This window comes from Zea mays, chromosome 5 (assembly GCF_902167145.1).
Source record: "Zea mays cultivar B73 chromosome 5, Zm-B73-REFERENCE-NAM-5.0, whole genome shotgun sequence".
Lineage (NCBI taxonomy): Eukaryota > Viridiplantae > Streptophyta > Magnoliopsida > Poales > Poaceae > Zea > Zea mays.
The window spans coordinates 216,638,330-216,655,918 of NC_050100.1; the positions used below are offsets into that span (position 1 = coordinate 216,638,330).

General features: G+C 42.7%; 1 protein-coding gene, 2 long non-coding RNA genes and 1 other non-coding gene across 4 annotated transcripts; 2 read left to right on the forward strand and 2 right to left on the reverse strand.

Annotated features, from left to right (window-relative positions):
* The first annotated feature begins 472 nt into the window (after positions 1-472).
* On the forward strand, positions 473-2,775 carry LOC100382933 (uncharacterized). Its single transcript, NM_001397520.1, has 6 exons — positions 473-643; positions 823-1,088; positions 1,200-1,353; positions 1,487-2,146; positions 2,271-2,380; positions 2,492-2,775. Exons 1-6 carry the CDS (start codon positions 527-529, stop codon positions 2,610-2,612), a joined length of 1,428 nt encoding a protein of 475 aa, NP_001384449.1. The 5' UTR covers positions 473-526; the 3' UTR covers positions 2,613-2,775.
* A 2,524-nt stretch (positions 2,776-5,299) lies between these two features.
* Positions 5,300-8,604, forward strand: LOC103627757 (uncharacterized). Its single transcript, XR_002262088.3, has 3 exons — positions 5,300-5,570; positions 5,665-7,004; positions 7,258-8,604. It is a non-coding gene; the product is annotated as an uncharacterized lncRNA (long non-coding RNA).
* Positions 8,605-10,841: 2,237 nt separating this feature from the next.
* TRNAK-UUU (transfer RNA lysine (anticodon UUU)) lies at positions 10,842-10,914 on the reverse strand. Its single transcript has one exon. It is a non-coding gene; the product is annotated as a tRNA-Lys (tRNA).
* Positions 10,915-17,223: 6,309 nt separating this feature from the next.
* LOC118472115 (uncharacterized) lies at positions 17,224-17,580 on the reverse strand. Its single transcript, XR_004849749.1, has 3 exons — positions 17,532-17,580; positions 17,359-17,431; positions 17,224-17,269 (listed from the first exon to the last, which is right to left on the reverse strand). It is a non-coding gene; the product is annotated as an uncharacterized lncRNA (long non-coding RNA).
* Between the last annotated feature and the right edge of the window lie 9 nt (positions 17,581-17,589).

The following is a 17,589-nucleotide window of genomic DNA, read 5'->3' on the forward strand; positions in this document are numbered from 1 at the left end:
AGGCGGGGCATCGTCAAGGCCACCGCGCCCCGGGACCTCACAATCACGCGCGCGCGCGCGCGAGTGGTCACTCGTCGCCGGCCTCGCCTGTCGCCACCTTGCCGCTGCCCTTCTCACGAAAGACGCGGCCGCGTTCGGCGTAGGCGAGTGGGTGACATAGCCCTGCCGTACGCGGAAGCCGGAACGAACCTGATGTGGTCGCGAGGGCGCCGATTCGACGTGCACGTTACCACGCTCGCCGCGCGTCGCTGTCTGCATGCCAGACTCCCCTCCCCCACCCCCCGCCCCTGCCGTTTCTGGCGTCCCGTCGGCGTCGGGGCGCGACAGAGCTGTGCCGAATGGCCATTCTCGGACGACAGGGGGTCCGATCGAGGGAGGAGATGAGGTCCACTCGTCGTCGTCGTCGTCGTCACAGATCGCATTCATCTAGACAAGCGTTCCGGCACTTTGGCACGCGCCTAACTCCCGTCCACCGAATGAATGGCCCCCGGGCGATCGGCGTTCGGCGCCCAAGCTGTTCCTATTTATGCTTCGCTGTGCCGTCGGGCTCGCAAGCATTCTCTTTCAGGTTCCAGGCTCTGGGTCGCCGGTTGTGCCGACTCCGCCCCCGCGACTGCTGCGAGCATCGCGAGTTCGAGACGAGGTATGGCTCGCTCCGGTTCTTTGGCCTTGTGCATCGTAGAAAGACATGCGCGCTAGCTAGTAGAACAGTACTACTACTAGAAGAAACAAACTCCTCACTGTCAAGCTCTGCTCTGTCGCCGTTTCTTCTTCTTCCTGCTTATATATGTCCGTGATGTTAATTTCGTTCCATCTTCGCAGTTTCCTTCAAGCATAGAGATCAGCGCGATGGATGACTTCTCTATGATCAGTGACCACAGCATGCTACTCCAAGGCCACGGCATGCTCGGTGCCGAAGGATGCCTTGGTACCCGAGGTTCTTCAGGCGTTCTTCCGACTGGAGGCCGCAGGACCGTCCCAGTCCCAGCGCTCCAACTCCAAGATGACCGCAACAACAAGGGGGAAGACATGTTCTTCTCCGACTGGCCTGAGCTGGCCAGCTTCGACGATCTCGAGGCTAGCCTGAGGTGATCCACTTGGCACATGTGCGGCCCTTTACCATCAGCAACGCCACCGGCCGCTTTGTGAATTGTGATGCCTGACCAAGTTTTTCTTTTTTCTCTTTCCATTTCATGAAGAAATTTCGATCCTACGTTTGAGATTGGGAGCAGTTATTTTGATGACATGCTATGGCCCTCAAATTGCTCACCGGGAGCTCAGCTAGCACGGAACGGCTACTCTGACGATATTGATTTCTCAATCGATCAAAAAGACAGCAACAGCACTCCGAAGGTACTCGAATTCCTGATTGCCTTCTCTACCCTATATAGTATGATGCAAAGAGCCAATAACTTTGCCCCTGTGAATATGCAACATATCATGAGTCCTGATCATTTTTTTAATCTTTCTTGATCGACCTATGCAGGTAAATACGACAAAAACCAAGCAACAGTCCAGGAGAAACGGAGCTAGTGGTGGTAGCAGTGGTACAGCCTCGAACCACGAAGCACATGCCAGCTCCTCTTCCGGTCTTTCGGACGCCGAACTCTTCCTCCACCCGTTCGATGATACTACAGCACTAGCGAGCCAAACGTGGGAGGAGGACCTACAGGCCATTCTTTGTTCGATTCCGGAAACGCGAGCAGTCGTCCCAGCGGCGTCAACCGCCATGTGCGCCGATGGCTCGTCCACCTGTTGCTCGGGGCCAGACATCGTTGCCGCTCACCACGTTCCTCGCTCGGCGACGGCGACGACTAAAGACGCCGCCTTTAGTGGGTCTCCGGACACGATCCTGGAGGAGATGGCTGAGAACCCGCTGGACATGTACTTCCCTCCACTGCCAACAACATCCGGACAGTCCGGAACGATGATGATGAGCGACACCACTTGGGCGCCGGAACATCGGTTCCGAGAAGAGTTCGCGGGCAGCTGCGCTCTGGGGTGCGCGGAGCTACGGTTCTGCTCGGAGGACGTGGCCTCCGCAGGAGTATTTCATAAGCAGCCTGGCTCGGCGACGGCGGTCGTCCTGGATGCCGTGCCAGTGAAGGATCTTTCGTTTCAGAAGCTTCAGCATGGCATGAACCAGGTACGTACTAGGCGATTTGCAGTTACTGCCACAGCATTTCGTAAACCATTCTTGTTCGTCGTGTGAAGTTGATACTTACTTTTTATATCCTTTTGATGTGCTGTGCTGTGCCTGTGCCATGCAGCTTGATCTGGCCACCAGAGGACGCATACGGGATTCCCTGTACCGGTTGGCCAACAGGCTTGAACAAACGCATTGCGTTGCCAGAACAAGCGGAAGAATGGGTTCAAATAGGTAACTACTCATATTGCATTTTTTGTTTTTCTTGGATGCCAATGCCATGCATGTTCTGGTCCACAAGTTCGTGTCCTGAATGTGTTTAGAATGTTACGTTACGTGTGGCAGGTTCGAATCGGACGGGTGGGGCGAAACGCAGACGACGAGCCCCATGGATCGGTTAGTCGCGCAGCTCCTTCTGCAGAAACCCTCTCGCCGGAAGACTACCCCGCCGCACCGCGTGACGTAGTTTTCCTCCACCGGAGGCGGAGACCCTAGTCGCCGCTTGCATCAATGCAAGGACTATACCTCGTTCCTGAATTCTGTCCTGCTTCTGCTCTGAAAGCCTGTAATACAAGAAAAAGAATCATATTTAGCATCGGAATATAACATGGCCACTTATTTAGCACCGGAAAAGCAATTCTTTTGATATAAAGGCAATTCTTTTGATATAGACAACATCAACTGCGACTACTGGCAGATCTTTTTCGTTCGCAACTTCCTAGCTGTCACCGCACTCACCAACGTCATCGTCTCGGCCCCCCTTCTAGCTCCTATAACGTCATCTTTTGTTGATTTCAGAGTTGCTCCCATGCATGATCTGCACGGGTAAAATTGCAATGGCAAAGAATAATATTACGACCACAACTTCAAAGGCTGTAACCATATATCTCGTCCTCACGAAACAAGTGAGAACATGAACGACATCAACATAGGGCCATCAGCATAGGGCGTTGGTTGAGGCGATTCTGTTAAAAACAGCCTGTTAGAGGCACTTGACTTTGCGAGCAAACCTGTTAGAGGCACCCTCGGGTCATCAGCATAGGGCGTTGGTTGAGGCGATTCTGGCATTGGCGGGAAGGAGACATTATGATCTAGGCGTTAGGGGATTAGTAATTGGCCTGTAATTGAGCTGTAACTCATATAAATACCGGCTGTTAGAGAGCTAGAACTAAGGGGGTGTTTGGTTGTAGGGACTAAAGATTAGTCTATAGTTTTTAGTCTCATTTAGTCACTTTTTTACCAAACACTAGGACTAAAATATAGACTAAAATGATTTAGTCTTTAGTCCTTCACATATGTGATAAAAGGGACTAAATCATATTAATTCCACATTTACCCCTCATTTAGTTCAGTTGTACTAATAGCAATAGAATGTTAAAGGCCATTTTAGTCTTCTTATGAGTCATTTAGTATATTCTTACTATTTTTAGCCTATAGAACCAAACATGTTAGGGACTAAATTTTAGTCCGCTAACTAAACTTTAGTCCATAAACTAAAAAACCAAACATGGCCTAAATGGATAGCAGAAACTCCAATAGTAAATTCCTTCCTACCCGCGTCTGTTGAGAAGAAGCGTCTTATCGAAGCTCGCCAACCGATGTTCGTCTCGGCACCTTCCGACGACAAGCGGCTCACATCAGTGGAGACCCTTCCTCGGCAAGGGTCATTACAACTGGTATTAGAGCCAATCGAACTTTGGCTAGGGTAGGAGTTGTGGTCTCGACGGCTTGTCCCTTGGTTCAAACCCGCTTCATACCGAAAGCTATGGCAGATAGAGATCGTGTGAGCTAGGAAAATTGGAATCGCGTGTTTGAATCCTTCGATGTAGTGAACAACTGATTGAAAGAGGTAGAAAGGATTCAACAGCACATGCGCGCTTTCAACTTCTACGATATTGAGATATTAACTTTGCAACATTTGAAAGTTGCCCTCTTTAGAATGCGGAATTCTTTTCGTTTTCTTTTTTTTTCTTTTGAAAATAAACTAATTCCTATGAAATTTCTGTATATATTTTTAAAATTTCTGTATTTCAAAACGGACCTAATATAATTAGGGATGGTAATGAATCGTGATCCAAATACTTATTCACAATGGTATGTCTTTAATTAAATTTTAATTAAAAATGGATATAAATAGAGACCTATCATAATCTGATCCGATTCTTACATCTTATAGTGTAAAACTTAGAGTCTATTGTCACCCCTAAATAAAATATTAGTGGTATCCATCGCTCTACAAATACACGCATGCAGTAGCTTTCATCTTCATAAACTTCTAGTGAATTTGTTTATTTATCCATCTAATAAGTTGGGTCACCATCGATGAAAAAAGATAGGTGTTGCAGTTGCTTACACCGTAATCTAGCTTCATTAACATTCATTAACAGAAAACAACAATAATGGATAATAAAAATGATGGGTGATAAATGGTAATAAGTTATTTACCCACTTTCTCGCATCTTTATGGTGTCTTCACATATACGTGCACTCCTATAATTGTTCGGAAGCTGTACGGTTTTAATCTTAATTTTGATGTTACTATATTTGATATATGTATATATATGGAAAAAAAATATGTCTATTGTCCAAGTACATAAACATAAAGGGAAAAGGATTAAATAAAGTGTAATTGTGTAAGACATAAAGATAAAAATATATAATGTAGTTCTATAGAATTGAATCTGTTGCTTAAAACCTTTTCATGGGCGGTTTAAGATATAATTTCCTATATATGAAAGCTGGTAGAAAACGCGGCTTCCTAGCCTGTCCACGTCGTTGGAAATCTCTGTAGCCGTTCATTCGTGGATCATTGGCTCACCTTCGCCGCGTGCTCTATCATGCGTCCGTCGTTTCCATCGCCTCTGGACACTTCCACCTTCTTCTACCGCACCGTCACGTACTATGAAGCTTCCAGCAGGTGCTCCACCCCTCTCCTCTCTGATAAACGCTGTCGCCTGCCATTCCCCCATCCATCCCTTTCGTCTGAACGCCGCCGGCAGCTGCTGTTCTCGGCCAGGTACCCTATGCTCCCTGCACTATCCTGCCATGCCACGCTGGAGATCCATCCCCCTCTGATCCACGTGAACCAATGCCAGGAGACCATCCCCTCTTTCTCAAACGCTCCTCCTCCCTCCCGCTGCTGGGGCACCCCCCCCCCCCCCCCCGACGACCTAGGGCGAGTGGGCGAGCGGCCCTGGCGGCCCGAGAAACCTCCCTCTCTCCATGTGGGCTGACCGTAATTTGGGCGTGGCTTGCAGCCCTCCTTGCCGGCGACCCGAGGCTTGCTGGCAAGCGTCGAACAGATGAATCAAGCGTAGGGCCTTCGCCACCATGTCATAAAATCAGTTAACTGTTTTCCCACTTAGTCTACTTGCTTCATCTCGATTTTCCATATTTCTGAGATCACTTAAGAAAAGACAATCTGGTGAGTATTCTTTATTTCTGAAGTACAATATTATTTTATTGCTTGCGTTGACTAGAATCCTTATGAGCTTCAATATCTTGCATATGTTTTGCAGTTGCACACATCAATACATGCCGATATTCTTCATGAAAAGCATTTGCAATAAAATTTTAGTTGAGGTAGATTTATTCTTATGAGTTATGACATTCCAGTTTGTTCTTTCTATACAAAGCAAATCTTCCTCCAATATTCCAAGCGTAATACAAAAAAGTCTTAACAGCTTAACAAAATGAAAAAAGTGCAGTAGCTAAATTGTATATTTTCCTGGCAATATATTTCCTACATTCCTTCTTTTTGTTTTTTAAATGTTTTTCTTTTTAAACAAGGGTGAGGGTAGTGATGCTCAGACAAAATATGTAAATCTGGTCTAACCAGTATCAAACATGTAATTTTCTTTATGGATTCACGGTTACTTGCCTCATTGGTACACATTCTTAATCTGCTTTCTATGGTTGTATTTCAGGAGGAAGAACAATATATGAGAGACAGAGAGAGATCGGTGTGAGTTGGAAACGGGGAGGCTTAGACAATGAAGCGTCTATGGGATGAAGATGGCTCACGCTTTAACAACTTCCAAAATCTTCACCAATTTTCATCGTTATGCTTTCTATATACTTCAGTAAGCAGCTCCTAAACTGCCAGTAATATCTCATTGCAAGTTAATACATTTTTTCTTTCCTGCATTCCTCACAGCCCCAACATTCTTAAATAAGCACAAAGATCATGTTGCACGCACCTTCAACTATATTTAGGTTCTATTTTACTATGTCCCATAGACATTGCATTTCAACAGGACCCTCTCCAATATATTCCAACTCCAACTCTATCCAAATATTTACAATCAAAATTATACTTACAAGAAAACAATGTCAACCATCTTCATCGCATTTGTTACAAAAGAAGCAAGTACTGACGCATTTGTTACAGAAGAAGATAGTCGTTTCCCCTTTTGCATTTGCTTTTTTGTTAATTTATGACTATTGTCCGCTCTATTTATAGTTCAATCATAGATGATAGTTACGCGCTGGTTTTGCCCTGGAAGACAAAAAACGAATTTAAGGGGAAAGCTAATGTACTGCCAACAACTGAATTTGGATGCCCGCTTATCAGGTTTCATTTGGACATTTTGTTAGCTGTGTGAATTCTGAAGTGGTAAGAAAAACAGACAAGACCCGAGGATAAGCAATAGTTAGTTAAAAAAGAAAAAACAGCAAATTATTGAAAGTACACCTCCTTGAACCAATATTTGTTTTGTTTACAGTTGATCCAAGTTTCTATATCAATGCCAGGCTGATTTCTTCCCAGGACGAAAAAGCAAAAGAAACTTCTACAAGCAAGATGCAGTATGATTTTGGCATGACAGGAATCATAAGATTCCATTAGATGGATACTCAGGTATGACATATGCCATAACTATCAGATTTGTTTATTCTCTCAATTTAGGCATAAATAATTCATAGGCTACAATTCTAATGCATGCGGCTGCGACATCTGTAAGTCGTGACGATGCATGTTTAATACCATTTGATACAGTTTAGTACCATTTGATTTGATGATGCATGTTTAGTAGAAATACAATACAAGAGTTATTTGTCTGTTTGCATGTTTAGTACCACTTGACGTAGTGGTGTATTTTCATGTGTAACAGATACAGGGGCTACCTGGTTCATTTTTTTGATGATGTGCAACTTCAAACTGGTATGCCCCTCTCCTAGATCCATCTAAATCGTCGATGGCGACCAACAGCAGCAGCCCCACCCCCACCCCGCTCCTCGCCTCAGCGTTTTTCCCCTCCTCGACATGCTCTACCTTCCATGGTCGGTACAGCTGATTGTGCTCTCTCTGACCTCGCTCTCCTAGGGGAGGAGCCGGGAGCGAGAGGGGGATCTCCACTCATCATCCTGACACTCGCTCCAAACACTCAATGTCGGATTCTCCGTGCTCCTGCACCACCCTCCCCTCGGCAGCGTTCCTCCTCCGCCCACCCACCCACCCAGTGGAATGCGAAGAGATCCACCCGAGAGCCGGTGGATTGGTTTCTTCCTCTATTGGTAAGTCATTCCTGGTCGGTCTTTGATTGGACGGATTAGTTTTGGTTCCTTTGTCGCCAGGCGAACCGAATCTTGCTCCTCGGACTTTCCAGCACTATATCCTACACGTGCTGCTCTATTTAAGTACCTTAAGATGACCACAATATTTTTATGGAATACTGAGCCCTTTCTCTGCTTTTAAGAATTGGTTATCTTCGTGTGTCATTAGTGGTTTTGAGTCCAACCTTGAAGTAACTGTCGCTTCAAAATATCCATCTAGCATTTTGTGAAAGCACTCACTCTGTTCAACAAGCATCAAATTGGAAAACTGGCACGTCATATTACAGCAGTAATTTCATTATTTGATACAAGAATCTCCCTCAAATTTGCTGATATAGCTAAGAAGATAATGCTGGTAGGTAATAATTTCTTTTATTTTCAGTATTTCTGGTGAACTTTGAATGGTAGACCATCCAAATTTTTCCCTATTTTGTTGCAGATCCTAATCTTTTGTAGCCATGATGGTAGATAATAGTCTCTTTTATTTTTATAATTTCTGGTGAACTTTGAATGGTGGTTCGTCCAGTTTTTCCCTCTTTTAATGTAGATCCTAATCTTTTGTAGCCATGATGGTTTATTTTTTCTAGGGTATGTTTTGTTATAGGGTACTAGGTCACCAGATGTTGCAACTTGCAACTGATAATTGTATTCTTAAATGTCATCCCTTTCTGCCCATTGATTATGTCTTATTGTTTTCATTCAAAGAGAGCTGCAAGTATCTTAATCGATATGTTGTTCTCTCCTCCATGTGTTCAGTTTTGAATATGGACGACACCAATTCTACTACATGCGCACCTAAAGAGAGTCAAAATTATATTGAAACAGGTTTGTAAAATTAACTGAACGTCAGCAGATTACTTCTTAGACATGACAAAAGTGGAAATTATATTCTGGGTGACAATACATCGAGCAAAATGTGAGTTGATGGTTTTAATGTATACTGCTCAATGCTGATCATTCTAATTGTCTTAGATATCATCCTTGTGTTATCTATACCATCCTTGTTTTTTATATATTCATTTTGATACGATTAACAAAACAGCGCGCGCAGGGCGCGCATCAAACACTAGTTATCATAAAGATACCACGTGGATGTGTGTATGAGAGGGGGAGTGGGCTATCCTCCCACGAGCCCAGTTATTTTCTTCTAACTATCGTATTGTTTTCTAGGTTTTTGTATCACATATTGTCAGCATTGAGTTTATAGCTAGAATGCATTTCTTCATTCATTTCTCTTTTTAAACACAACCACCCATGTTATACAAACCGGAACAAATAGATGCCAAGTAAACTGCAGTAGCAAAAAAGACAGACACCCATGTTATACAAACTGGAGTAAATAGATGCCAAGTAAATTGCATTAGCAACTAAAGTGCGAAAATAGATCCTCGAATAATTATCTGATAATTAAATGCTAATGTCTCCATGAGTATACCATATATTATTCTCAAACTACTATTATAATATCTAATAAATCTATAAGACCGTAAAAATATTTTTTAAACGTGCGCATATTGTTTTCAGAATATGTAGAGTGTGGCCATTTTTTTTAAAAAAAATGTTAAGCTTCCTTGAATCAAGGAAATAAAACACTGGCCTTGAGATCACGCTTCATTGCTTCAAGATTGGTGCAAACAACCCACCAAGACAAACCGAATAAACTACCATATCATCCTCTAGGATTAGTTTGGAAACTCAAATTTTTTTTAAGATTGAAGAAAATTAAAGAGAAAATTAATTTATTTCCACCTTAATTTCTTTCAATCTTGAAGGAGATTTAAGTCTACCCAAACCGCGCTGGAACGAGATCCTCTAGCTTCACCCTTCTCCACTTTTCTCTGCAGTCGGTCGTCTGGACCGTCCATTTCGATCCAACCATGATCTAGAATTTGGTCGCAACGACTTCAATCTTCCAGAGTTCCAGGCCCGCCCGAATTTTTTATATTTTAGCCCTTCCTTGGAAAAAAATTCACGTTTGGACCTTAGAAAATTTTAATGTTATTTTTGGACCCTTTGCTCGGCGCCATAGCCAATGGCGCCGAGGTAACACAGCTCGGCGCCATAGGCTATGGCGCCGAGGTGCGTGCTACGCTGGCCCAACCTGAACAACGTGGCGCCAACGTGGTATCGAGCTCGGCGCCAAGATCTATGGCGCCGAGCTATGTAACAGCAAAGTATGTCTAGCTCAGTCGATAGAGTGCAAGACTTTTAACTTTGAGGTTGTGGGTTCAAGCTCCATCGTGGACGTATTTTTTTATCACTAATTTGTTTTTTTGTTGTCTATATTTTTCGTTTATGTCACTGATTTGTCCGTCCAGATTTATTTTTCATCTAGTTTTTTTGTTTTTGTGACCGATTTATTTATTCATCTAGATATTTTTTGTTTTTGTTTTTGTTTATTTAAACTGCGTGACGCAAGTACCATGCACATAAGTAACCCACCCTATGGAAGTACAAAGTACTTTATAAAATCATCAAGTCACTGTTTATTTATACCTTGTATATTTATATTTTGGACTCTAATTATAATCTTTTTGTTTATTAAGTATATTTATATTTTAGACTCTAAAACTCCAATAATCTAATGTATTCGAAATTATACTTTTTAATATTAATTAAAATCTATCATTGTACATCACTACTAATGTAAGATTAACACAATCATTTGTTTATGATATAAATATTTTTAACATTTTAAATAGTGTACTTCAGTTTTTAGTATATTATTTAATGTTTAAAATCACTTGTAATTAGCGAGAGGACGGAATCAAGCTTAAGCATGTGGGGTTTACAATGCACCAAGGGCCAGACGGATTATTCAGTACTATTAAACAAAATGTAATAAACAAATCAGTCGCAAAAGCAAAAACAAATCAAGATGAGAAATAAATTTGGACGGACAAATCAGCGACATAAACAAAAAAAACCACGATGCACCATAGCTAAACCGGTGGCCGCTAACCAATGTAAGTACGTTTCCTTAAGCTTAATAAACGAAAAAAATATGGACGGATAAACAAATCAGTCACAAAAACAAAAAATCTGGATAAGAAATAAATCTAGACGGACAAATCAGCGACATAAACGAAAAATCTGGACAACAAAAAAATCAGTGTCAAAGACAAAAAAAAGTATGAAAACATGCCTATCATGGGGCTTGAACCCACAACCACAAGGTTAAAAGCCTTGAGCTCTACCAACTGAGCTAGACAAGTTTTGTGTACATAACAGAGCTCGGCGCCAAGATCTATGGCGCCGAGCTCGGTTCCACGTCGGTGCCACGACGTCCGTTTGTGCCAGAGTAACACGCACCTCGGCGCCATAGTCAATGGCGCCGAGCTGTGTTATCTCGGCGCCATTGGCTATGGCGCCGAGCAAAGGGTCCAAAAATGACATTAAAAATTTTTAAGGTCCAAACGTGAATTTTTTTCAAAAAAGGGCTAAAATATAAAAAATCCGGCAGGCCCGCTCAGATACACATGCGAAAATCGGATGGGATTTTATTTGTAGGCACGTATTATTAAAAAAAATCTTCTGTACTATATCTTATTAAGGAAGTGCATTTATTTAAATATCATCGTATCTGTTAAGTCTTAATTAACTCTACCCTTCAAACACAACAGATGTAACATATTAATAGTGGCATAAATTAAACGTCTTACATTAGAATATGGTATAACACATACTGTTTGGTTTCTCGAACTATATATATATATATATATATATATATATATATATATATATATATATATATATATATATATATATATATATATATATATATATATATATATATATATATATATATATATATATATATATATATATCGAATGTTTGAATGCTAGTTAGAAATATTAAATACTTCATCCGTTTTTTTATTTGTCACGGTTTAGTTCAAAAATAAACTAGTAGTCGACAAATATTCGAGAAAGATGTATTATAATCTAATTACAAAATAAATTACACATATGATGTATAAACGATAAGATAAATCTATTAAGTCTAATTAGTCTATGATTCGTAGGGATGAAAGTGTGTATCTGAATTGCTAAGACAAATTTAATATTTTAAAATAGATTTGCATGAAATTTGATGTTTGTCTTTTTTTGTTATCAAGACTTTATTACAAACAAGAATAATTTTTTGCATAAACTATTTTATACATTATTTGCTCCGCACAACGAAAAAGGTATATGTATCTGTATCCAAATTTTATATCTATCATTTGAAATGATATATAATAAATTTAAGATTTATCTTTTATATATCTTAACAAGCTCAATACTAAAATATAAATACGAATTTACACAGTAGATTCTATATCTTATTTATTCGCAATCAGATGACCTTAGCGGGTCAATAAACTGAGCATATGAAGTCAATTTACCCTACCATGCATTTATCAACCTTTTCAACAACCTGCAAAATTGATTTTTCATGGGTGCCCTATTTAAAATAATGGGTATTTGAGATATGGCCGGACTCAATTAAACGTACTTTTTTAATAATATGCAGTGAAGAAGAAAATTTTAATCATACATGTTTAAAAATAAGACGCCAGCTAATTTTCTATATGTATTTTAGTTTTTTAGGAAATATGTATTTTAGTTGGTCTGGACTCTGGAAGACTGATCACGGTTAGCCCTTAAACTGAAGTAAATTCACGTTTGGACCTAAAAAAATTTTAAATGCAGTTTTGGACCCTTAGCTCGGCGCCATAGGCTGTGGCGCCGAGCTAACACAGCTCGGCGCCACAGCCTATGGCGCCGAGCTGTGACGTGGCCGCAACGGCTAGCTGCGTCCAGGGCTGACCTGGCGCTGACGTGGCGGCGGCGCGGCCTCGTAGCTCGGCGCCACAGATCTTGGCGCCGAGCTACGAATTCCTATAAAAACGCCCGCGCGGCTGGCCGAGAGCAGCTCATTTCATCCTATTTCCAAACTTCGTCAAAATTTCCTGGATTCAAAGATTTGAGTTGGTTCACTTCGTAGACCAAGGTATGATTTCGAACTGATTCGTTTTGTATATTAGGTTTTTAGTTTAATAATTTGTATACACCTATTATATTATCATTTTGATTATTAGTTTGTGTAAACTTATTATAAAGCATAATAGGTACAAGTGATAATTATAATCATTTATTAGATGAAAGACATGTACCGAGAGGCGTTGTGGCAGAAGAGAGGTCGTCCTCGGGAGTTATATCCGGACGTATCTAGTAAGGATGCTCCTGTTCCTCCTGAACTCCCCGTGCCTAACTGTGACTGTGGCAGACTGGCTTGGGTACATCAATCACAACATCCAGACACGGCTGCTCGCTGCTACTACCTTTGTGGCACTTTGGACGTACGTAGCTTATGACTTGTCACTTAATTTTGTTCGCATTCATTATTTTGTAGATATGTAATAGTGCATCTTTCAATTATTTTAGGGACATCAGAGCTGTTTCTTTTTCCAGTGGATCGATGGTCCTGATAAATTTGACCCTCGATATCTTCTTTTCGTTAATTGGTTGAGTGGAAGGACCACTCATGAGCGTTTTAAGCGTTGGGTACCTCCTCCCCCGAATCCTCCACCAATGACGGATGCGGAGAAGGAGGTAGCAACAGAAAGACGGATGGACTCACCGCCTCGATGCGATTGTGGAGACCGTGCTGTCATCGACGAAGACTATGACAAGCAGTTCTGTTGTCCGAACATTGATTATGTGAGCCCATTGATACGCTAAATGTATGAACTAGTTTTTATTTACAATAAATTACTAATTTTTTCTCTTGCAGCCATACGGGTGGCGTAAGTGTCGTTTCAGAGAGTGGTTGTATGGTCCTTTGTCCCATTGGCCAGAGCCAGAGGTAAAGGAAAAGAGATACATGGGGTGGGCGGCAGAAGAGGTCAAATTTGATCCAGTACTCTGCAAACATGGTATTGAAGCTAAGTATGGATTAGTTCCTTCGGAGCTTGGCGTTGGATATTTTTGTGGACATATGGTCGATTACGATGAGGTTGGTATTTTTTTTGCACCAGATGTAATGTTATAGCGGTACTTACTATTTTTTTGTAGGAGACGAGGAAATGCAGTTGGGAGAGTTACGACGACAAAGGAGAGGTGATGCGCACAATAGAGTCCAAGAGAATAATGGGACAGAAGATGCGTTGTGGATCTCGACTCGTTGATTCGTACATTAACGATCGCATACGCGACATGCGTAGGGAAGCAAAATCTGCCTTTTATGATAGCCCGAAGCGTGCAGAGTATAGGAGGTTGAAGGCGGCAGATGAGAAGAGAGCACAGGATGCAAGGGAATGGGAAGTGGCTCAAGCCGAGAAACAGATGTTGGATAATCTTGCTGATCGCCTCAAGGGAAGTAAGTGAGATAAATGATATTATAATTATGTTAGTACAATTTATTTATCCTGACTTTGCTAACTTAATTTTCTCATTATATTTGCAGAGATTGGAAGCGGCGTAAACTATTTGGCCGATGAGGCGCATGCGAGATATGTTCAGGATAAAATGGCAACGGTTGAGCTGATGGAGGAGGAGGACGACGACACATCTAGATTGAGTGAGCTTATCGCCCTCACAGAGGCAGGATTACATGAAGAAGAGGAGGACGACATGTCAAGGTTGAGTGAGCTCATAGCACTAGCTGAGGCTGGATTACGTGCTCAAGAGGAAGAGGATGAGTTTATGTCACAGGCCGCCGCAGAGGTAGAGGCAGCTTATTACAAGAAGAAGTCTGATGAGGCTGAGGCTGAGGATGAGCTATTCTCCCAAGCTGCAGATGAAGCAGAAGCCAATTATTACAAAAGAACTGGTGACAAGTGTGATGCAGGACAATGCAGCAAGTGGAATGAGGTTGTTGTTGAGGATTGCGCGACGGATGACTCCGAAGATGAGTTACTCATAGATTGTGATTCAGACTGAAGAATTGTAGCCTATTATGTAGTATTTACGTATCAAAAATAATTTAGAACTCTAAAGATGCGTTACTTATTGCTTATTATGTTTTTTACAGTTCACAAAATTTTTTTGCAAGAGTTCCCCTTGTTTTATTAACAACCACAGTTCAAATAATCACATATTATAAGACATATAAGCATTTCAACATATAATACATCACAAAATAACATCGAATATAAAAACATCCACAGAACATAGTTCTTCATATAATGTCCACAAACAAAGTCCAAAATACAAGTTCCCCAACATATAGTCCAAAACACATAACATAGTTCATATTACAACGTCTCCAGCATAAGTCCAAATCACACAGTCCATATCACAAAAGTATTCATTTCCTCCTAGTCTTACCCTTGCCCTTGGCCCCAAGAGCGTCGGTGCCTGGAGTGTAAGGGTCTCGTGGACGCCTTCTACGTGGTGTCAGCTGTGATGGCTGAGTTGTAGGAGCATCCTGCAACTGAGACGGTCCAATCTCCACCTGACCTGCGGCGCCAGCGCCAGCGCCAGCGTCGTCGTCGTCGTCGTCATCGTCGTCGTCGTCGTCCTGGGCCACGTTCTCAAACGTGTCCCGCGTCGATCGCGACGAGCTGAGTCCTGCTGTAGATGGTCCAACTGCACAAATGGGAGGCTGAACGTCCTGCTGCATACGAGGCACAGGCAGCTGCACGTCAACGCCCGCTAGAGACCGGCATCCACACCGAGCCGCTGCTCGACGAAGACGACGTGATACCCTCTGTAATCGAAATGTTAGTTAAAGACATATGTTACAACATACAAATAAACAAGTTTTCTGTTAGACATTGATACTCACTGATAGTAACGATAGCGTAGTAGTATCTGAAGTTCTCTGTGAGATACGCTCGAGTTCAACAACAGATACGAGCATAGAGTTTCCCTATCACAAGTTAAGACATTAGGATGCTCAAAAGTAGACATAAAACATTGAATTGAAATCTCTAATTTTAGTAAAGAAATAGTTACCACTCTATCAAGGATTGGAGCAGCCTCAATTTGGGATCCGTGCCGAGCAGCTATGTCGAAAGCTGTGTCTTCGTCGTCTGACGATTCTTGCTCGGCGTAGTCTGCTGCTGTCCACTGTCCCTTCAGCTTGCACCTAGTCACACCAGAATACCAAATCAAATACCTCCGGAAGTTGTAGTTTGTGTGCGCCTGGTCATTCTCATAGTTCAGATCCCCCTGCTGGTTCCATTCATCAATGTAATCACGATGGTGCGTCTCGAAGTCCGTGACCTTCTTCTGTCTCTGTCTGTCGAACCTGCAAAAGTTAGAACCATATATTAGCGACTAACTGATATTTCAATTATTATTTAGAATAACAAGTGCATGTAGTAACTCACTTATGAAGTTCTATTGAAGTCGAGAATGGCTCCACCGGAAACTCCTGGCGCAATCCGAACTGTCGAGCAACTCTGTGGGGCAAGTGGTACTCAACAGCATAAAAACAGATGAGGGGACACCTCATGAGGTAGATGTCCTCGTCTATTGAGCACATGCTGCTCAACTGTATGCTGGCGAAATATGGATCAAGATACGGTTGCCAAGTCACCTGCAAAAGTTTTAGAAAGCCCATGTAAGCACGCTGGTATCGTGTGATAAAAGTAGAAAGGACATGTAAAAAGAAAAAAGGAGATAACTCACCATCGAAGGAGTAAGTGCGTCGAGCTCGTTTGAGTACTCCACGTAAGCACGCTGGTGTCGTGCGAATGGCTCCTCGACCTGGTCCCAGCGGTAAGCAGTCGTGGGCTTAAGCCGATGTCCGGCTACCACGAACCACTCACGAGGAGGAAACTCTCTGGGTCGCCCGACGGGTATGTGTGCCCACATCCACAGCTGTAGTAGGTAGACACATCCACCTAAGCTGGCGGTCCTCGACGAACGACGACAAGCCTCGCAAAGTTGCCTGTACAGGAAGGCCAACACTGCTGAAGCCCAGCTGTAACCTCCGGTCGTATCCCAGTCAGTCAGGCAGGGCAGAAACATCCATGACGCGCTGTCGCCTGTCGCGTCTGGAAAAAGAACTGAACCAAAGAGATGGAGAATCCAAGCTCGACAATGGTATCCAACCGTCTGCTCATCTGCACCAGGTGGACACTGCCCAAAGCTCTGCCTAAGCCAGGTCAGTGGGACTCCGGTGTTGTGGCTACCTCGTAGCTCATCCGGAAGCAGTCTCCCAAGAAAGGCCTCCACCCTCTACCTCCAACCGCCTGGTGATGCCTGACCGGTCACTGGACGACCCATAATGCTGAGACCAAGAATCTTCTGGCAATCTTCAAGCGTCACGATCATCTCACCGCAGGGAAGGTGGAAAGTGTGAGTCTCTGGCCGCCACCTATTGGAAGACAAAAGAATACAAAATCATTAGTATGCAAAGTAGATTTGATAATTGTAAATATTAAACAACTAGAGAAGTCTTTACCTGTCGACCAGAGCCGTCAACGCCGCTGGGTTGAAAGTGGGCAGCCCACGGCGGACCTGGTACGATAAGACGTCCAAGCCAGCCCTCTGTAGGAGAGGAGTGTACCTCTCATCGTACCTCATCTCCTCCAGAAACCGGTCGTGGGTCCGGACCCGCAGAACGGGCAACACCTAGCAATCAAAACAATTTTCATTAGTCAAATATAGGTCGCATATATTAATTCAAATATAGGTCGCAAATATAGCAAACAAAATATTACCTCTCCCTCTGCGGTGAGACGGCCCCTGTGGTGCTCGTCGTAGTGAGGGTCCAGCAAGTGGAACTGCGCCATCCTGCAAATTAAGATATCAACATATAAGAATATAAGTTGTAACAAAAACATCGACAAGTCTACCGCATGTACAAAGTTGTGTATACAAAAATATATCACACCTGACTAAGTGTCCAAATGCATGTACGTGAGTTGTGGCCAAGTCTACCGCATTTTCCG

Coding starts and splice junctions, on each gene's coding strand:
- LOC100382933 (NM_001397520.1), top strand. CDS start 527: ATGCTTCGCTGTGCCGTCGGGCTCGCAAGCATTCTCTTTCAGGTTCCA. Junction 1,089..1,199: donor GATCTCGAGGCTAGCCTGAG/GTGATCCACTTG, acceptor CATTTCATGAAG/AAATTTCGATCCTACGTTTG. Junction 2,381..2,491: donor GGAAGAATGGGTTCAAATAG/GTAACTACTCAT, acceptor TACGTGTGGCAG/GTTCGAATCGGACGGGTGGG.